The sequence below is a fragment of the Taeniopygia guttata genome, chromosome 23 (assembly GCF_048771995.1).
Source record: "Taeniopygia guttata chromosome 23, bTaeGut7.mat, whole genome shotgun sequence".
NCBI lineage: Eukaryota > Metazoa > Chordata > Aves > Passeriformes > Estrildidae > Taeniopygia > Taeniopygia guttata.
The window spans coordinates 5,244,032-5,265,856 of NC_133048.1; the positions used below are offsets into that span (position 1 = coordinate 5,244,032).

Consider the following 21,825-nt stretch of genomic DNA (forward strand, 5'->3'; position numbering starts at 1 on the left):
TTGGCAGTGCTGGGGAAGGGTTGGGCTGGACGATCCTGGAGGGCTTTTCCAGCTTTAATGATTTTATAATTTTATGACAAAATGAGCGTTGGAGCTGCCAACAAGAGAGGAAAAACCTACATTGCCATTTTCCCCTGAAAAGAAGGGTTCAAGTGCTCTGGAAACATTCCAAAACCAAGTGGATGTGGCACCTGGGGACATGGGGCTTTTCCAGCTTTAATGATTTTATAATTCTACGATAAAGTTGCCATTTTCCCCCCAAAAGAAGGGCTCAGGTGCTCTGAGAGGGCTGGGCCAGCTCAGCTCCTGGAGCAGGAGGAGCCTTGGACACCCTCTGGAGCTCAGAACCTCCTCATGAGGCTTCCTCAGGGCCAGGGTCGTGGACGTGGGGTCACTGGGGCTGCTCTGGGATCACTCCTGGGCATCAGAGGACACCTCTCTAATTCTGCCTCCCAAATTACAGGCAGCTTAATTCCACACTAATTAACCCCACTTACAGGCCAGGGAAATGCTGAACAAAAGGAGCGTTGGCAAGAGGAGGGAAAGCAGACAGGTGGAGCAGGCAAGAAAATGAAGGGGAGGAGAATTAAAGCAAAAATGTCCCATTTTCCCTTTTCCTCTCCTTCAACTCTTCCTAAAATCCCAGACTGGGATTGGGAGGGACCTTAAAGTCCAACCAGTGCCAGGACAGGGACACCTCCCACCATCCCTGGGTGCTCCAAGCTCCATCCAGCCCAGCCTTGGGCACTTGCAGGGATTTATGGGATGATGAGGAGAAACCTGGGCCGTGCTGAAGGAGGGTTTGAATTTCCCATCCCCTGCTGTGCCCTCAGCCTTGCTGTACTGACACCTGAGGGCACTGAGGAGCACCAGGCTTGGTTTTCTCACCAAGCAATTAAAAAAAAGAGGAGGAAAACCAGAATTCTCCCACTTTCTGGCAACCTCCAGCAAGCACTGAGGTCCTGCAGGGCGAAGTGCCCAGTCCCTGAGCTGGGGGGGGCACAGGGGGCCTCTCTGAGCCTCTCCTGCTGCTGCTCTGGGTATCAGAGATAAAAGAGCCACTATTCACTGGAGCAGAGTGTCACCCGTGGTGCCCTCGCCTCTCAGAGAGCACCCAGCTGCCACCTTGATTTCTCCTTAGCCCATGAATTATTTATTTCAGCCCGTTTTATACAAAATGGAGCAGCTCCAGCAGGAAACACCGCGAGACACAAAGGCTGACTCTATATCCCTGTGTATCTGGCACCCAACCTGGACGTGGATTCAGGGGATGTTTAATAACTCGAATGCTGCAAACCAGCTCCAAATAAGAGAGATTTATTCTTTTTAAGCCTCATGATTAACTGCCCTTAGCCCCCTGGTCAGGACGCTCAGGTGTGAGGGTGAGTTCAGCCCGGCTCAGCTCCCTGCTCCAAACCAGAGCCTCTTTCCCCACCCCAAAGCAGGAATTTTGTCACTGCCCCAAACCCACCCCATGAGCCAGGAGCATGTTCTCACGGACATCACTGCTCCCAGTGAATCACCACGGCCTGAAAATGAAAAAAAAAACCCATCCACAGTCCCGGCTGTGGCCTCATGGAGCTGGAATTTCATTGTGGGAATGAGAAGCAGCGAGAGCACAGCCTGAGTCAGTGTGCTGCAACCCAGCAATGCCCCATCCCTGCTCGGCCAAAATCCTGCCTGGAGCCCCTCCAAGGGCAGCAAACACAACACCAGCAGTGCCTGCTGTGAGCAGGGGCTCTGTGGGGATCCAGCTGAGTCGGGAGGGGACATCCCCATAGTGCTGGTGCCCCCAGACCAGCCCATAAATCCTGTGGGACATCCCCAGCGTGCCGGTGCCCCCCAAACCAGCCCATAAATCCTGTGGGACACCCCCATAGTGCTGGTGCCCCCAGACCAGCCCATAAATCCTCTGGGACATCCCCATAGTGCTGGTGCCCCCAAACCAGCCCATAAATCCTGTGGGACACCCCCATAGTGCTGGTGCCCCCAAACCAGCCCATAAATCCTCTGTGCCACCAACAGCCAGCCCTGGAAAGGAGGCACCAGGAGGGAGCAGCAGGAACTCCCGAGGAGAGGGAGATGTTCAGTCTTTGCACTCAGGTCCTCAGTGGCACCCTGAGGCCACTGAGGCCACCTCAGGTGTCCAAAGGCCACCGTGGCCACCTCAGGTGTCCAAAGGCCAGCTGGCTGGACACACCAGTGTGTCCCTGTCCCTGTCCCTGCAGGAGGCTCCCGGAGCCCTCCTGCCCCTCTGCTGGGGCTCAGCAGCTGCTGGGCTTGGCAAGAAGTGCCAGGAGCCACCAGTGTCACCTCCTGTCCTGTTTCCTGTCCCTGGGCAGGGCACTGTGTGGCTGCTGCCCTCCTTTCCCCCAAGGCCAACAAATTCACCTCAAACACCAAAGGACCAACTCATCCCAAGCCTTGTTTCCTTCCCCTCCAGCTCCTTTTCCCTCTGCTCTGTCTCCCCCTTCCTCCCCCTTGGTCAGACCAGGTGAAGCCGCTGGCCAAGATCCTCCTGCAAAGCTCTGGGTGCAAATTTCGCTGGAGAAATCCCAAGAAAACAGGGATGCTGCATCCTTGTAGGGAAGGGAGGCTCAGCAGGACAGAGCCTCGTCTGCCCCTTTTCATCATTTTAAGGAAATTAAAAGCTGGAGGCTCCTTTCCGTGGGCTGAGAAGCTGAGTGATCATCCTGGGAGCAATCTGTAGGACAAGGATATTTATCTGATCAAGGCTCTTCTTCCAGTTTGTGTTTTTTTAGACCCCTTAATTAACGCTGGCAGGATTAGAGGCTCGGCAGATTTCCAGTCAAATCAACACCACTTGGCCTAACTGGGAGCTGGATCTGAATCCTGCAAGGGAAGACTCACAGCTACTTGTTGCCTTGCAGAGTTCTGGCTTCCAAGTTAAAAAAAAAAAGGAAAAAAAAGAAAAAAGAAAACCACACAGCATTGCTTCCTTGGAAACCGTGGAAAAACATCTTTGAGGGAGCAAGAGAGACCAGCAGGGAGGCTGGATTTAAATAGCAGAGGAATTTCACTGAGCCCAAAGCAGGTGAGTGCTCCTTATTGGGGATTGTTTACCAAAAACCTCCCGGATTTGAAATCAGCTGGCTATATTTAAAAAATCCCAGAGGAATTCCTGGGAATGGTGAGCCCACAGGAGGAGCAGGGGCAGTGTGAGCACGGCTCCCATCACCCTGCCCAGAGCTCTGTGCTGCCGCTGCCTCAGCTCTGCCCGTGCTGGGAGCTCTTAGTGGGACTTAGAGCAGCTTAAATGCCTGTGCTGTTGGGAGAAAGCTGTGACTCCAGCTTCCAAAAGCACCTAAAGCAGCTTAATAGGGACTAGAAGTGATTTCACAGCTAAATTTCATGAGGGAAATTAATTTTTCTTTTTTTTTGGAAGAGCCATTATCATATTTTTAAGGAGTTAGAGCAGAACGTGGGGAGGGGAAGGATTGAGATTCCTGGGGAAATGATCCTGCCTGTGCTGGGGATGATCCCTTCTATTTCTGCTGTTAAATCTGATCAATTCAGCAACAACCAAAAATTTAAAAAAAAAGCCAAAAACCTAAAAAACCAACAAAGGAGTGAGGCAGGAGGCAGCACCGTAACACAAACAGCCAGAGCTTCAGAGGATTAACAATTGTCACATTCCTGTTTGGAAAGCACTTGCAAGGAGAGCAGAGGAGGAGATTGCCCTGGAGCCAGGCTGGGAGCTGGGGGTGCTCCCTGGAGAGGAGAAGCTCCAGGGAGAGCTCAGAGCCCCTGCAGGGCCTGAAGGGGCTCCAGGAGAGCTGCAGAGGGACTGGGGACAAGGATGGAGGGACAGGACACAGGGAATGGCTCCCAGTGCCAGAGGGCAGGGCTGGATGGGAGATTGGGAATTGGGAATTGTTCCCTGGCAGGGTGGGGAGGGGCTGGGCTGGAATTGCCAGAGCAGCTGTGGCTGCCCCTGGATCCCTGGCAGTGCCCAAGGCCAGGCTGGACACTGGGGCTGGAGCACCTGGGACAGTGGGAGGGGTCCCTGGGGTGGGATGGGATGGGATGGGATGGGATGGGATGGGATGGGATGGGATGGGATGGGATGGGATGGGATGGGATGGGATGGGATGGGATGGGGTGGGATGGGATGGGATGGGATGGGATGGGGTGGGATGGGATGGGATTTAAGGTCCCTCCCAAGCCAAGCCAGCGTGGGAGTCTCTGCACTCAGTGTGGACACTGAAGCCGCCTGGCTGCCCTCCCAGGGGAAGGAGGTGTGGGTGGAGATGCCCTCGGGCACTCAGGGAGCTCTGGAGGCCCCTCTGCCGTCACTGAAAGGTGCTCAGGGCTTGGCAGGGGCTGCCAGGGGGGTTTGGAGTGCCCATCCCGGGCAGTGTCCCAGGAAGGGCTGGAGGTGGCACTGAGAGCTCTGGGCTGGGAGCACCCGGGACAGTGGGAGGGGTCCCTGGGGTGGCACTGGATGGGATTTAAGGTGTCTCCCAACCCAAACCATTCTGGGATTTTGCTGGGAGATGCCCTCACACAGAGAACCAGCCATAACTGATACTCTGTGTCCCAAATAAATCCTTGAAAGAGGTTTTATGTGGGATTTAAATAATGCACAGGCCTTGATTTAGGTCTCAGTGTGGAGCTGATGTCCCCAGGTGAGACTTTGTGAGGAGGAAAGCTTTCATTTACAGAATTCAGTGGGCAGAGGAGTTCAATTTTTTTAAAAAATCGATTATTATCTTTTATCCTTATTGACATAGGGATTAAAGGAGTGAATTTGCACATGCAGCCTGCTTGTATCCACCCAGGCCATAAAATATCAGCCACTTCCTGGATCAAACCTATGCCTTGCATCAGCCAAATCTGATATTCCAGAAAGGCACCCGGGATGTGCCGATTTCCAAACGAGCAGAATTCCCAGTGAGGCTGAGACTTTAATGCCTGCACTGGCTGCATAAATCACCTGTGAATATTTCCCTGGAGCTCAGCAGTCCTTTGCTTCCAGCCCTGATTCCTGCATTTTCTCCCCTTTGCCTGGGGAGCTGCAGAGCCTTTGGCTCAGTGTTTCCTCTCCTGGCTGCACCCCTGGGACATTTTCTGTTCCTGCCTCACATCCCACACGATGTCCAGGCAGGAAATCCCTGTGGGTAACTCTGTCCCCATCCCAGGGGACATTTGTGACGTCCCCAGGAGCACAGGGACAGCACCCAGGGGTGCTCAGCCCCTCCAAGGGCCCTCGGGGTATTTTGGGGATGTGCCCATCCCTGTGTCCTGTTCTTCCAGCAGGGAATTCTGCCAGCTGTGCTTTCCAGAGGAGACTCAAGCTGCTGGAGCTGCAATAACAACAAACTGTGCAGCCCTTTAAGGGCTGGGGGGAATGCATTTAATACATTTAATTTAATATATTTAATATATTCACATGTGCAGTACCCTCAGTGCTGTCAGGGGCTGACTTAAGGAACTGAAAATGAATTTATTGAAGGCTCTGGCCAAGCAGTCTGGAGTCCAGGAAGTGTGAGTGGCACAGACTGTGAAATGGGTGTCTCCAGCCAGCAGGACCGTGTCCTTCCACAGCTCCCTTTAAATTAAAGTGCAGCTCCTCATCCTCCTGACCTCAGGCAGAGGCAGCAGCAGCCACTCAGAGCCGTTCCAAACATTCTGTCCCAAATTTCTGAGGAAGCTGGAGGCAATTAGGACCCTGTGAGAGGGTGATGTGGGTCTGAAGGAGGACAGGAAATAACTGGAAAAGGGGAATTGATGTGCCAGCACTGCCCCTCATCCCAGTCACCCCGAGCAGCGGTGACAGAGGGGACGGGAAAAGCTCTCCCGACCTTCCTGAAAGGGAAAACAGCTTTTTCTCCATTTCCTTCCTGCCCAGAAAACAATGCAGAAGCTGCTGAACCTCCTTGAAAGACCCTCTTGGAGGCCACAGTCACAAAGCTCCACTGCAGTGGAGGGAGAGACACCTCATTAAAGAGGCACCTTTAGATCTGCTCCAGGAACACCGAATCAAACAAAGCTTTACAAACCAAATTTCCAAGGCTGTTGTTCCCATCAGCTAAGTGAGCACACACACCAAAAAAAAAAAAAAAAAATTTAATCTCATGGATTTGCTTTAAAATAATAAAAAAATAAACTTTCCCTGTGGTTCTGTAAGCCAAAGGAACAGCTTTGCTTCCAGCGACAGAAAGGCACAAAAAGCAGAAAATGAGTGAATAAGGGGAAATATTTATAGCATTTTCTGTTGCAAAAGTTTTCCCAGTTCTTGGAACACGGACATGGATTTCCTAGAGTGGGAGGTGGGGGGGGGGGGCGAGGTACATTTTAACCAGATAAAGCTCCTCATTAAAAAAAATAATAATAATAAAACCCCATTTAACTGCTTCCAGCCTACTTGAGAGTTTAGAGCATTAGATCACGCTGGAGAGATCCACCCCAGCCAAAACGAAGCCAGCTCCACAGACCTCCCCCTGGAGCTGATGCTGAAGGCTAAAATTAACTCTGGGAAGCTGATTTCTAAAAAAGCTGCGTGTTTGTGCAAGCGCAGCCCGGCGGGAGGGAGAGCTGCAGCTTCTGCATTCTGCCAACCCCAGCCAGCCCAGGCAGCAGCCAGAGCCCCCCAAACCAGCTGGGAAACACCAGCCCTGCGAGCCCCCGCTCCTCGGGGTCACTCGAGAGGAACAAGAGCTCGAAATTACTTAAAAAAATCACTGGCAGGGGCATGAGCAAAAAAAACAACAAAAAAAAAAAGGATTTTCTTCCTGCCCTTTCCGGTGATTTTTTACATGATCTCAAACTCTCGTTGGTAATGACTCTCCATCACCACTGATGCTTTCATGAATGCACACAGAGCTTTCCCCCACTTTTCCAGAGCTCCCAACCAGCTTTTGTCCCATTTTTGGGCAGTCTGAGCACACCCCAGGGCTCTGCCCTATACCCCTGTACCCCTCCCAATTCTTCCAGAGCTCCTTGTGCCCCCCAAGCAGCTTTTGTCCCATTTTTGGGCAGTCTGAGCACGCCCCAGGGCTCTGCCCTTCACCCTTCCCAACTCATCCAGAGCTCCTTGTGCCCCCCAAGCAGCTTTTGTCCCATTTTTGGGCAGTCTGAGCACGCCCCAGGGCTCTGCCCTTCACCCTTCCCAACTCATCCAGAGCTCCTTGTGCCCCCCAAGCAGCTTTTGTCCCATTTTTGGGCAGTCTGAGCACACCCCAGGGCTCTGCCCATCACCCCCTCCCAGCAAAGAGCCATTCCCATGCAATTCCAGGTCTCCATCATGCAAGGATTTGTCCATAAATCCCCGATCCAGGGGAGCTCTGCCCATCCCACGCCCCCCAGGCAAACGGGTGCTTTGCCACTGAAATCCCAACAGAGTGTTGATGATTTTTGTTCCGTGGAAGGAAGCATTTCCATGCTCCCTTGCCCATGCCAAGCAGAAGAAGGGAAGTGTCTGTTTGCCATGTGCAGCCAGAGCTGACAGATCGTGGCCTTCAAGGGAGCAGAGATGAAGAGCAAAGCAGCCAGAGAGGTGGTGGAGAGGATGGTTTGATGCCATCATCCTGGGCAAAAGCCCGACAGAAGCATGGTGGGAGTGAGGTGAGGTGATGGGAGAGGCTGAGCGGGCTCAGCTCTCCAAGGGAAACCTCAGAACGAAGTCAAAGCAAGAGGGGACGAGAAAGGAAATGAATCAGAAACAGCTCCAGGATGGGAGGGAGAGGAAGAATCGTCGCTGGGATGTGCAGCATGAGAATCTGGCCTCAAACCCGGTATCACTTCCCGTTCTGCCCCGGTCCCAGTGACCACCAGCACGTTGGCACCCAGAAATCCCCGCCAGCCTTCCCAGCAAAGCCACCGGCTCCGGGCACTGCCCGCCCCGAGTCACCCGCTCCGGCCACTTCCCTCGTCCTGCTCTGTCCCCTCCGGGCCAGCACGGGTGCCACCGAGCCCGCAGCACGCCGTGCCCCTCCCCACAGCCACCTGTGCCCCTGCCCGGGTGACACCGGCTCCCCCCGGGCTGCTGAGCCCTCCCAGCTGTGCCACCCTCTGACACTGCTGCAGCTGCAGACACCGCGTGTTTGAGAACATCCTGACCTGATAGGGACCCACGGGGATCACCCAGGCCAGCTCCTGCGTGGGGCAACCCCCAAAACCCCCCAACGTGCCCAGAGGCATTGTCCAAAGGCTCCCTGAGCTCACGGCTCTCTGTCAGGCTGTAACGAGAATCCCAGCCCCACGCATGCTGCTGCCTTCTCCCAAGACTTGCTGCCACCAGAGATTTGTCCAACCCACGGTGCCAGACCCCTGCAAGAAGTTAAAGGCACCCGGGCACCTCTGGCCCGTTTGGAATGCCCCATTTCTCTTGGAATAGCCTTTTTTTTTGCATGTGGTTTGCCAACTCCTGCCAGCGCTCACTGACTCCCTCGCTGAGGCCATGGCAGAGCACACCTGGTGGCATTGATGGCATTGATGTCCTGGGATGAAGGCCTTGAGGGAAAAGGTCCATTGATGTGATACAGAGAATGTGGAAGCCACATGCAACTGCAGAGGATGAGAATGGGCGGATCTGGAGAGCACCAGCAGGAAAAGCCCCCCAGAGCCTGGATCCAGGGGCTCAGCCAGGAGCCTGGAGCTCCTGCTCTCGCTCTGGGGTGGTTCTGCTCAGAAAGCCCTGCCAGAGAAGCTGCGTTTCAGGACTTTTCCCTTGGAGAAGCACAAGGAGGATGGCAGGGATGCTCTGCTGCAGCCTGGCTTAAGGCAGAGCTGCTCCTCTTCTGGAAACACCAACAAATTTCCAACTCCCTCATCCCCCTCCCTCCGTCTCTGGGGCTTTGGCAGCCCCTGGGAATGCCTTCCCTCGCCCTTTGCAGTGCCCCCAGCAGCTGGCAGAGCCACCGCCCTGAGCAGAGGAGCTGGGAGCTGGCTGTGGCTTACCTTTGGTTTTAAAAGCAAAGTTACAGTACTTGCAGACGTACGGCCTGACGTCTGTGTGCGTGCGAATGTGTTTCTTCAGCATGCTGGGTTTCTTGCAGCGAATTCCACACTCCTCACAAACATACTTCCCTCTTCCACGGCCTCGCACATACACATACTCTTCGTTTGATTTGTACCTATGAGCAACAGGTGGCGTGATAAAGGGGAAAAAAAAAAAAAGAAAAAAAAAAAAAAAGAAGATTCCCACCTCAACAGAAGAAGTCACAACTTTGCTGGGTTAGTTCAGAGCGTTTTTGACACCACAGGTCTTAGTGGCTGTTTGGTAGCTCTGGGTAATTAGGCTAAACGTGAATTATCACCCAAAGCTCGTGCCCAGGTGTGCTCCAGATGTGTCCAGGATGTTCTCATGTCCTGCATCTGCTGCTCTGTGCACACCAAGAGCCCAGAGCTGAGCTGAGTCACGGGGACCCCTCACTGTGCTGGGGTCCCCCACCCTCAAACACAAACTGAGGCACTCAGGCCGGGCTGGGCAGGTTTGGCCCAGCCCAGCCCAGCTGCCGCTCGCTCCCTGCCATTTCAAACATGCCCAGGCTGCCTCTGCAGGGTGCTGGGAAAACTCATCCCAGCCAAGCTCCTGGGACACAACTCCCACCCCAGGCTGCAGCAAGAGCCACCTGAGATGTCACTGATGCCACCAGCCCCCCTGAGATATCACTGAATGCCACCAGCCCCCCTGAGATCCCTGCACAGCCTGAATGAGACACCCAGAATGGACACAAAGAGAAGAAAACATCCTTTTTTTAAAATAAATAAATTGTGCTACCACCAAGTGTAAACACTGCAGACTCCAGGCTCTTTTATCTTTGGCACAGGATCACCATTTAGGTTTACCCAAGAGAATGAGATTGGTCATCCTTCCTTCCCATTATATATTTGATTTTCTGTCCAGGCATTAGTGCATGGGGAAGGCTGCAGGATGGGGGGGTTGAAAAACCCTTATAAGACTGAGACAAATCTTTCAGCCTCCTGCTGCTCAGCAAATGAAGTCTGCAATTTCCTGTACTTGCAGCACAAGAAGAATAAGGCAACACGAAATTGCTCCCCTCAGATCTTAAAGAGGCCAAATTTTTGAAGCATGGCACTTCTTGCAAGTCATTTTTCTACCCAGGAGGAATTAAGTCTGGTCTTCAGAAATCTCCAAACATCCACCCTGGAAAAATCAGGCTGTCTAAAGCCTCTTAATAGGAGATACAAAGGCATCCAACCCCATCACTCAGGTTTTAGCGTCTTCCCAGTGAAGCCTAGTCCAAACCAGAAGGGTGAGAAAACAGCAGCCAGACTGAGGAGAAACCTGAACAGAAACAGCTGCACTGGAATAGATTGAGCACTTCAGTAAGTGAATATATAATAAAGACTAAAACTGACGTATTTGCAATGTAGAAAAACAAGGGTCATTTCAAACTGAGTGAAAAAAAAACACACAAAGAGCAGCGCAGGACTGAGAGGATGGGAATGGCCTGCACAGGATGCACCCATGGAAACCCCTCTCAGCTGCCTGTAGGGTGGGGTTAGAGTGGGTGAGCCCCACTGCAGCGCCCCTGGATCTCCCCACACTTTCCTCCTTTCCCTCAGGAAGAGCCCAGGCAGTTCCAGCTCCGTGGGGGTGTTTGGGGGAGCTGCAGCTGAAATTCAGGCTGATGCTCCTGGCTCTGAACCCTTCCCAGTCCTGGCTGAGCCCCTTGGCTCTGCTCAGAGCTGTGGGAGACGCTCAGAGGGGGATGAGCCGCTCCTGAGTTCAGGGGTGAGGTCACAGGCTCAGCTTTGGACACGGATTAGAGAAAAGACAGGAAAACTCCGTGTTCAGACAGCCCCAGTCTGCACAAACCAGGTTTTGGCATCCAACAGCTCCGTGTGGGGGCACAGTTTGTGCTTCTGTCCTTCAGCGTCAGCAGGAGCTCTCTAGATCATCACCAGGGCCCCTGGTGCCCCAAATACTTCATTTAATCTGCTGTGACTGAAGTCACAGCAATGCCACCACATTGTGCCATTCCAAACCATCAAAACCCCTCCAAAAAACCCTAAAAAACCCCATCAAAACCCATCATCACACGGTCCTGCCAAAAAAACCCTAAAAAACCCCATCAAAACCCATCATCACAAGGTCCTCATTATCTGGCCAGAGGGGACTGAGCTGGTGTCTGGAGAGATCACACAGTGCCCCAGTTTCCATCCCAGTATCCCCAGTTGTCTCCATTTCACCCTAAAGGATTCCAGGACTGACATTTGTTAGGGGTGGTTCATGTCCCTCCTTTGTTCAGCCCATGTTAAAGTAGCAGAAGGAGCAAAAGGAATCAGGAATCCTGATTTTTTTCTGTTCAGGTTTGTACTGCAGGCTTCCTCCTCTGCCTCCTTCCTGCCTGTCAGGGAACCAGCTGGCCATTTAAAACCTGGAATTGCTCCTTTTTCACCCTTGTACCTGCACTGCCCTAATTACACCCTCCCATGGAAATGTTTGTGCGTCCCTTCCTCAGCCCCATTAAAGCCATCGGGGCTGCATTAAAACAGACGTGATTTAATCTGGAATTAGGCATTGCACTTTATCTGACACTCTGCCAGGCTTCAGCACAGATATTCCCCCACAGCTCCCGGAGACCACGTGGAAAACAGGCAGGGAGAGGGGAGAGAGAGGAAAAACAAGTTCATCTCAAGGAACACCAAACCCAAGAGGAAAACAGCAGGAGGTGACAGTGCCATAACCCAGAGGAGGCTCTGCAGATGCCATCTGCCTGCTCTGAGGGCTGCAATAGATTTATGGATGTAATTCCTTCAATGTGACCCCGTTTTCCCTGCTCCTGTGCCCATATGATTTGCATCAGAAAGATAAATCAGGCACAGCTCACTCTGTGTGAGGATTTACCCCGGGCACGGGACCTTCCCTGCTGCACAAGGTTTGCTGCAAACTGAGCTGGGGATAGCCACAGCTGGGGTTTGGGCAGCAGTCTGGGCTTCTCTTCCAGAGCCCTGAGGAATTCCTAATCCTGACTTTAGCATCAATCTGGGCTTTTCTTCCAGAGCCCTGAGGAATTCCTAATCCCAGTTTTAGGAGCAATCTGGGCTTCTCTTCCAGAGCCCTGAGGAATTCCTAATCCTGACTTTAGCATCAATCTGGGCTTTTCTTCCAGAGCCCTGGGGAATTCCAAATCCTGTCCTTAGCAGCACCCAGCCCTGCAGTGCCACGCTCCCCTCCAGGCTGGAATGATTGGGAACGCGGGGGTTAATGGTCATCACGAGCCCAGACACTGATTTAGGGAACAATTCTTTCAAACACACACACAGACAGCAAAACTCAGCTCCCTGATGCATTTTTGAGAGGTTCTTTGGTGTGTTCTGCTGGCAGGTTTGGGGCCAGCACTGCCAACCCTCCTCGGAGCAGGAGGAGCTGGCACAGCCTCGGTGGTGCTGCTGTCACCCGGCAGCCCCAGAGTGGGCCCAAAATCCCTGTCAGGAGGCACAGGAAACCCAAGAGTGGGAAAACACGAACCTGGAGGAGGCTTTGTCTCAGCTCCTTCCCTCCAGCTGAAACCCAAACCCGTGAGGCATTCATTCCCTCGCAGCCTGGAGGAGGTTCAGCTCTCGGGATCGGCTGCTACAAATTCCCCAGCATCATTTTTAGCCACAAACACTTCTTTTTTCTTCCCCTCAGTGCTGTGAGCCACATCCAAAATCTCCATGTGGCTGGAAACCACAGGATAAACCCTTGGACAGCCAGGGGGGAAGGAAGTTTGGTGCTTGGCAGGCGGGGAGGCAGAGCAGGTTTCTGGGGGACTCATTGCTCACGGCTGGGCTGAATCACCCCTTCCCTCCTTGCTTCCTTTTTCAAGTTTTTTTTGTTAAATCCCACCATGATTTTCCCTTGTCCTGCAAAGGTTTTGCTGATGTGGCCTTGCTTGTCATAGCCTGGGCACAGTGGTTACATTTTAATTAATAAAATCTTAAAAATTAGCCTTAATTCTGTGAATTTTCATGATTTGAAGCTCAGTGTTGTATCAAAGAACAGGCCTGGAGGCTTTCACAGCAACTGAAAGAAGTATTTCCTCGACTGGTTTTGACATTTGATAAAATCCCTTGTTTGCTTTTCGGATTTTGGGTGCACAGGAACAGGAATGGGATATTTGATCCCTGTCCTGAGCTGCTGGGTTTGGTTCCCTGGCAAGTGAACCGAGTCAAGCTCCGGAGTTTTTGCCTTCGGTGTCAGATTTTGGGTTTGTTCATGGCCCATTTCATCTGTCACCAGGCTGCCCACTCATCTGGCTTGGCTAAATCCTTGGGAAATTCCTGACAGGCTGCTCTGGGATTAACCGATCTCATCTCTGCTTTATGTCTCCTGCAAAATGTGCCAGATCAGGGATAAATGTCTAACTCCCACAGTGCCACTAATTGCTGATCGTTAATTGCCTTCCTCACAGCTCCGTGGTACAAGATGACCGCTCTGAAGCGGAGAGTGCAGCAGGATTCCTCAGCCTTTCCCGTGGGATCCCTGGGACTGGGGATGGCACACACACAGGTGTGTCCTCAAGGCCAGACACTCACCCTGAGACGTGCCGGGCAAACAGAGGCATTCCTGTACAAACCCCACAGCAGACAATGCCATCCCCAGGCCTCTAAAAGCACCACGAACCACTCCAGCATCCCCATTTTCCAGACAGGATATTGCACCCGGACAAACAAGGCACGACAAAGCTGGGTATGGACCTGGGAGGAGCTGGCACAAAATCTGCTTTTCCCTGGCTGCAAGAAAGGATCCCTACAGGCAGAGCCTGCTGATCTCCAGTGGAAATGCAGGGGAGGTGGGAGCTGGGTGAGCCCCGGCACCAGGGACACCACACGGGGTGCAGGGTGACTGTCACCATTGGGGACACCCCACAGGGTGACTGTCACCATCGGGGACACATCATTGGGGTGACTGTCACCACTGGGGACACCCCACAGGGTGACTGTCACCATTGGGGACACCCCACGGGGTGACTGTCACCATCACCATGCCCTCAATCAGGACTTCCCTCCTGAAGGATGTCCAGCTTTCCTGGACTCCTGGATTTCCCTCTGGAAGGATTCCTGGACTCCTGTGCCCCTCATGATGGCTTCCCAAGGGATTCTGACAGCCCAAAATCTGCTTTTGGGGTGCCCCAGGTGGCAGCTCTGCTGTCCCCTCTCCTTTTCTACCACGAGTGCAGAATCCAGCAAGAAACCCTAAATCCATGAATGATGGGATAAATGCATCCTGCTCACTTCCTCTCTGTGGGAATCCAAGCACAGATAGGAGGAGGAGGAAGAATTTTATGGCATTTCAAAAAAAAAAAAAAACCCAAAAACCAAAAACCAAAGCAACTAACAAAAAAGAAATCCAAAAAAACCCTCCAAAAACCCTTAAAAACTCCCTAAAAACCAAAACGCAAAACACCCAAACAAAGAATTATCGCCCAGGCCCAAGTGACCCTTTCTGCTTTTTATCCTGTTCCTGGTGGGTCCCAGAGCTCAGACTCTACCTAAGGCAATTTTCCACATTTCTGAGTGGGGAACAATAAAGTGGGAGTGTCCCCCCAGCGCTGTCCTTGTGCCCACAGCTCCGCCAGCACAACTCGGTGGCACTGGGGCTCAGTGGGACATGCCAGCTCCTCTGAGACACGGCCAGCGGTGGCCAGGGCACTGTCCAGAAGCAGATCAGTGATTTTCCAGCTTCCCTACAAAACGTGGACGCTGGCAGAGTCCATCATTCCCAGGGAAACCCCACAGGAATTGCTGCCTGTAGCACTGCCCTGGGAGCAGGCAGAACACCAGGACAGGGGCGGGGCAGTGCCACCAAATCCATGGAAATCTCTCCTGATGTGATCCCATCACTGTGTTCAGGGTTGATTTGGTTTTTTGGGGTTTGTTTTTTTCCCCACTTTGAAATCCAAATGGTGCCAGCAAACCAGAAGAACTGGGAGAGAACCAAGCTCAGGTGAAGGGGGTGGATGGAGAGGTGAATTTGGGAAAAAAGCACACAAAAAGTGAATGATTGCTCTGAAGGACAGACAGGAAAAGGCCCAGGGATGGGTGATGGTCTGGAAAAAGGCATGGCATGGTCAGGATGGGGAGAGGATTTTATGGACAGTTATCCTGAGAGCTGCAGAGCGAAGCCAAGGAGTGGAAAATTTCAGCTCACCATGAAAGGAAGACAGACAATGTCCCCAAGGAGGTGTCCCCTGCACAAATGCAAGGATTTAATGAATGTTCAGCCTTTAAAGCCCCTCCCTGGCCACTGCCTGCAGCTATAAACCCACCCACAAAGCACTGACACCTCTGTCACACACAGAGCTGCCCCCAGAGGGGTGAAATCCCAGAAACCATCCACCAACAACCCAAATCCACACAAGGAGCTTTTCCTGGGCCAAAAACACAAGAAGAGAAGGACTTTTCATGGCATTTCTCCATTTTGATTTGGAAGATCTGTGAGTGCAGGAGCTGCTCCAGAGCAGCCATGGCTGATCCCTGATACCTGATCCTATTCCTGATCCCTGATCCTGTGCCTGATCCCTGATCCTGTGCCTGATCCCTGATCCTGTTCCCGATCCCTCACCTTGTGCCTGATCCCTGATACTATTCCTGATCCCTAATCCCGTGCCTGATCCCTCACCCTGTGCCTGATCCCTGATCCTGTGCCTGATCCCTGATCCTGTTCCTGATCCCTGATCCCATTCCTCATCCCTGATCCTGTGCCTGATCCCTCATCCTGATTCCTGATCCCTGATCCTGTGCCTGATCCCTGATCCTAATACTGATCCTTCACCCTGTGCCTGATCCCTGATGCTGTTCCTGATCCTTCACCCTGTGCTTGATCCCTGATACTATTCCTGATCCCTGATCCCATTCCTGATTCCTGATCCTGTTCCTGATCCTTCACCCTGTGCCTGATCCCTGATCCTGTGCCTGATCCCTGATGCTGTTCCTGATCCCTGATCCTGTTCCTGATCCTTCACTCTGTGCCTGATCCCTGGTCCTGTTCCTCATCCCTGATCCCGTTGCTGATCCCGTTGCTGATCCCTCACTCTGTTCCTGATCCCTGATCCCGTTGCTGATCCCTGATCCCGTTGCTGATCCCTGATCCCAGAGCTGCCCCTGCAGGGGTGTCCAGGGGGGACCCAGAGTGCAGCGAGCCCAAACAAAGCCAGCAAGGGCTGGGTGTGGATGGAAAGCTGCAAAAGCAGGAAAAAAAAGCTGCACAAGCAGTTCCATGAGCTCCTGTCAGCGCCATGCCCGAGTGGAGCACTGGCTCCCTTTGGGGCCGTGGCACTTTCTTCTCTGACAGAGGTGGAATCACAGCTCTGCTCATTAGGGCTGCTCCGTCCTCTGTGCTGAAATCATGGAATTGTCATATCCACGCTGAAATCATGGAATTGTCATATCCACGCTGAAATCATGGAATTGTCACTGCAGACCTGTGCAGGGGCACAAACCCCACCAAACAGGCAGCCCCACAGTGCCCCAGAACGCAAACCGTGGCTCAAACGCAATCAGAGAGGGGAGCAGGAGGGAAAAATGGAAGTGAGAGCAAGGGGAGCGGATTTCAGCGCAACGTGAGCGTGCTGTCCCCGCCAGGTGCTCAGCTTCAGCCACCTGAGCGCGAGGAAGTGCGGGGCTGCACTGATTGTGTGCACGCGCTAATTAGTCCCTGCTGGGCTTCCCCCAATAAATCCAATTTTAGGAGCAGACAGGCAATGTAGGAGCTTCCCAGCCTCTGTCTGAGGACTGGGCTGAGTGTCCCTGTCCCCTGATGATGCCACACAATCACCAGAGAGCTCCTGCAGAACCCCAAAACCCATATTAACCCAAAATCCTGCAGAACCCCAAAACCCATATTAACCCAAAATCCTGCAGAACCCCAAACCCAAATTAACCCAAAATCCTGCAGAACCCCAAAACCCAAATTAACCCAAACCCCTCACCCATCCCCTGCAGAGCTCCAAACCCAAATTAACCCAAATTCCTGCAAAGCCCTGAAACCCAAACTAAATCCAAACTCCTGCAGAGCCCCAAACCCCAAATGAACCCGAACTCCTGCAGAACCCCAAAACCCAAACTAAACCCAAACTCCTTATCCAGGCCCTTGCAGAGCCTGAAAACCCAAACAAAACCCAAGCTCCTGCAGAACCCCAAATGCCAAATTAACCCAAACTCCTGCAGAGCCCCAAATCCCAAATTAACCCAAACCCCTCACCCATCCCCTGCAGAGCTCCAAACCCAAATTAACCCAAATTCCTGCAAAGCCCTGAAACCCAAACTAAACCCAAACTCCTGCAGAGCCCCAAACCCCAAATGAATCCAAACTCTTCCCCCTGCCCCTGTAGAGCCCCAAAATCCAAACTAAACCCAAACTCCTGCAAAGCCCTGAAACCCAAACTAAACCCAAACTCCTGTAGAGCTCCAAAACCCAAATTAACCCAAACTCCTGCAGAACCCCAAAACCCAAACTAAACCCAAACTCCTTATCCAGGCCCTTGCAGAGCCTGAAAACCCAAACAAAACCCAAACTCCTGCAGAACCCCAAATCCCCAATTAACCCAAACTCCTGCAGAACCCCAAATCCCAAATTAGCCCAAACTCCTGCAGAACCCCAAACCCAAATTAGCCCAAACTCCACCAGCACAGGGACAGGAGGGGGGAAGAAGAAATGCAGCACAGAGCTGCTGCAGGGTTTGCAGTGCCAGGGGCTGATGGTCGCTGCCTCCACCACTTCAGGCCCATTTTTGATGGTTTTTGGAGGTTTTTAGGATCAATCAAAGCTGCATCATTGCTGATGCTAAAGTGTACACTATCAGACTAAGCTGATAATAACTCTGGACTAATGCATTTTTGAAATTAATCATAGCTACACAGAGCTATGATTAATTGCTATGGCAATTAATAGCTATAGCATCATAGCTACATTTTAAAATGTATATTATTATAATATATGTTTAATGCTATAAATAAATATATTAAGTTATATAATATAGAAATATATTTTTTCAGGATATATATATTTATATGTTATATATTATTATATTTTTGTGTTATAAATGTATTTTATAACAAAGCTATAGGGTAATACATTTTTACATTTTACATTTTTTATATATTATTATATATAATTTTTTATAATAGCTGCATCATAGCTACATTTAAAATATATATTAATATATATTTGATATTATAAAATATATATTATAGTTTATACTAAATATTAAAATATTTCTTAGTAGATAATATTTTTTATATTTTTATATTTTTATATATTATTATAATATATTTTTTATTTTATAATAGCTGCATCATCGCTGTATTTTTGAAATTAATAATTTAGCTACACATAGCTGCACCTACACTACAATGTCATGAAACAATAATATCGGAACGAAACATGCTTCCACATGCTATGAAAGTCCAACTAATGTACTTTGTTTGAAAATATTCTGATTTAATAACTAATCTTTAATTTGTGATTTTATTAAATATCTATATATTGTATTAAATATCTATGTATTGTCCTGATGCTTACGGCGTTCAGCTCTGCCAGCACGTACTCTGTTCACTGGTAAGGATAATTTCCCAGTGTAACCCAGTTCCTCCAAACCAGATTTCTTCAACAATTGTCCCAGGTTACATTCCCAGCACATTTAATTCCATTTTTTCCTGTTTCATTGGGGCGGGTTTTACCTCCCCAGCAGCAGTCAGACAGGTTGGACCACGGCACAAAATTCACATTTGTGAGCACTCCCCCTCAGCCCTGGGCACTGCTCCAGCAGCTCCCTCGGAAGATCAAAGAGAAACAGAACAAAACACGAGAGAAAAAAAAGGAAAAAACAACCAGCGACTCATCCAGCTGATTCATAAAATATTCACAGGGGAAGTCTGGCCCAGAAATCCCCACAGATAACCGGCCCCACTCCCAGCTCTGTGCCCGCCCAGGATGGACTGGGCACCTTCCGGAGGGGTGACACCGGTGACTGGGGGTGACACGGCCACCCCGGCTCTGCAGACAGCTCCTGCAGCCCTCGCTGCTAATTAGCTGCTCACTAATTCCTGGCTGCTCTTGTTCCCCTCTCACCCATCCTGCCTCTGACTCCTGCCCCTATTCCAGGGTTTTATTCCCAGCACTCTGTCCTCCCTACAGGGTCTCACTTCAGGGTCTCTGTGGCACTTATTACCCTGAAGAGATCCTACATTTCCGGAATAAATTGTTCTGCATTGAGGTCAGTTATGGAAACAATTCCACAGGAGGTCCTGGAGCTGCTCCAGGGCTGGAGCCCCTCTGGAGCCAGGCTGGGAGAGCTGGGGGTGCTCCCCTGGAGAGGAGAAGCTCCAGGGAGAGCTCAGAGCCCCTGCAGGGCCTGAAGGGGCTCCAGGAGAGCTGCAGAGGGACTGGGGACAAGGATGGAGGGACAGGACACAGGGAATGGCTTCAAATTGGAAAAGGGGATATTGGGAATTGGGAATGGTTCCCTGGGAGGGTGGGGAGGGACTGGGGACAAGGATGGAGGGACAGGACACAGGGAATGGCTTTAAACTGATGGAGAATGGATTTAAATGGAATACTGGGGAGGAATTCCTCTCTGTGAGGGTGGTGGGTTGGAATTGCCAGAGCAGCTGTGGCTGCCCCTGGATCCCTGGCAGTGCCCAAGGCCAGGCTGGACATTGGAGCTGGAGCATCTGGGACAGTAGGAGGGATCCCTGCCATGGCAGGGGTGGCACTGGGTGGGATTTAAGGTCCTTTCAACCCAAACCATTCCATGATTCCGTAATTCTAAGTGATGAGATATTTCCAAATTTCCATTATTTTTTAACATCAACAAATGCCTTTTATCATGAAATGCCTGGAAGGGGAAATGAGGAGCCTTTTGGCAGTCACTGGAGTGGGTGAGACATGAACTGCAGTCAGAGCTACAGAACATGGCATTGGAGCAGAATTTATTTGAATCTGAACTTGTTTTAATAAAATTAGGGACTCGAAGACCCTTCCCCAGACCAAGTGCCCCTGCTCACTGGTGCTGGTGGCCACAGATCCTCCAGGAACCTTGGGTTTCGTCACTGTCTGGCCAGGGATCCCCTTAAATACCCCAAGTACTCCCAGTGACTGAAGGGAATTTCCAGTCCTAATTCGTGTCCAATTTGTAAAGTATTTCCTATGCCTCAAAAGATTTCCCTGGTGCCACTGCCTTCCTCAAGCAAACTTCAAAAGCTGCAATTCCTTTCTCCCAGGGGAGTAATCCAGGGATTTGTGGTCATTTCCAGCTTCCCCTCAGCCTCAGCCAGCTCCAGCAATGCTGACCCTGTTGTTATTAAGGGATAAAATAGGAAACACTGATTTTTCTGTACAAATGAGCCACAAAACTGGCTCAGACCAGACCCCTCCTCTGGGCTGTGTCTGCTTTGTCACATCCTTTTGTTTCCCTCCTGTCCCACGGGGGCTCAGCTCCTCTTCCTGGAAGTTTTGCTGGACGAATTGGCCGGGATGCTCTGGCAGTGACCTCCTGCCTCTCTCCTCCCACTGCTCCCTCAGCTTTGGGAGCTCCATGGGAGCTCATTTAGAGATGATGAAAGGGAAGAAAACTTCCTCTCCACCAGCACGGGCTGGAGAAGCTCTCCCTGGGGATTGTCCCTCTCTGAGAAGGGGCTGAACCCACCCAGGCCTTGGCAAGGGGTGCTGCTCAGGGTCTGTGTTTATCCCCAGCATTTGTTCCGTAGCAACAGAGATTCAAACATTTCCCCTTCCAGCAGCTCCAGCCCTGTAGGAAATATTGGATTTCTCCTTCTCCACCCGTGCCAGGAATACCCATCCCTGGCAGAACATCCCAAACCCTGCCTGTTATTCCCAACACCCCAATCCCCATCCGAGGGTCGGCCCCGTGACACTCTGCAATAACAGGAAGGGCCTGGATTTAGGAAGATTTGGGATGTGAACTTGGCATGCTGCACATGATGGAACAACTCCCTCAGCACAAACACTGGATTCCCAAACACCTTCACCAGACAGCCTGGACAACCCTGCTGCCAGTGCCAGGAGAAGCTCCAGGAAATGCTCCAGGAAATGCTCCAGGAGAAGCTCCAGGAAATACTCCAGGAGAAGCTCCAGGAGAAGCTCCAGGAGAAGCTCCAGGAGAAGCTCCAGGAGAAGCTCCAGGAAATGCTCCAGGAAATGCTCCAGGAGAAGCTCCAGGAAATGCTCCAGGAGAAGCTCCAGGAAATACTCCAGGAAATGCTCCAGGAGAAGCTCCGGGAGAAGCTCCAGGAGAAGCTCCAGGAAATGCTCCAGGAGAAGCTCCAGGAAAGCAGCAGGATGATTTTCCAGCAGAAATATCCCCCTTTGGGATCTCAAGCCCTTCCCAGGGTGGGACTGGCAGCAGCAGCCGAGCCCTCTGAGGTTTCTGGGGCTGTGCAATTCCCGAGGTGCTGGAGCACATCCTTGTCCTCACTGGCACCATCCTGGGAGTTTCCCACCAGCTGATCCTTCTGGGATCCATCCTTGGCTCTGCTGGAATTCAGAGGGGAATCAAATGGTTCCACGAGTCTGACACCTCCCCAGGCAAGGCGCAATTCCCCAGGGAAAGCTCCTAATAAGTAATTACGATAATTAATAATGAGGCGGGTTTATTTCCACACACAGGAGACAAACAGCCTCTGGCCCTATTGAAACATGGCAAACAAAACCAAGCCCAGCTGCCCCATCCCTCTTTTCCTGAGGTAACAAAACGCTACAACAGCACAGGAGAGACAACCTGAGAACCAGCAGCAACAAAAATCCTCAGAAAGTGCCAAAAAAATATAAATTTCTGCTCTGTTCTTGCCCTCATCACCAGTGGGCATTGATGGCTGATGAATTTCTGA

General features: G+C 51.5%; 1 protein-coding gene and 1 long non-coding RNA gene across 7 annotated transcripts in view; one reads left to right on the top strand and one right to left on the bottom strand.

Annotated features, from left to right (window-relative positions):
• Positions 1–21,825, bottom strand: part of HIVEP3 (HIVEP zinc finger 3) — a 280,416-nt gene that overhangs the window by 13,780 nt on the left and 244,811 nt on the right. For all 6 annotated transcript variants that reach the window (XM_030290542.4, XM_072918044.1, XM_030290543.4 and 3 more), the window contains one exon: positions 8,923–9,098. In XM_030290542.4, coding sequence (XP_030146402.4) covers positions 8,923–9,098 — 176 coding nt within the window. The remainder of the gene's footprint in view (positions 1–8,922; positions 9,099–21,825) is intronic.
• On the top strand, positions 2,899–6,150 carry LOC115498279 (uncharacterized). Its single transcript, XR_003963699.4, has 2 exons — positions 2,899–3,055; positions 5,873–6,150. It is a non-coding gene; the product is annotated as an uncharacterized lncRNA (long non-coding RNA).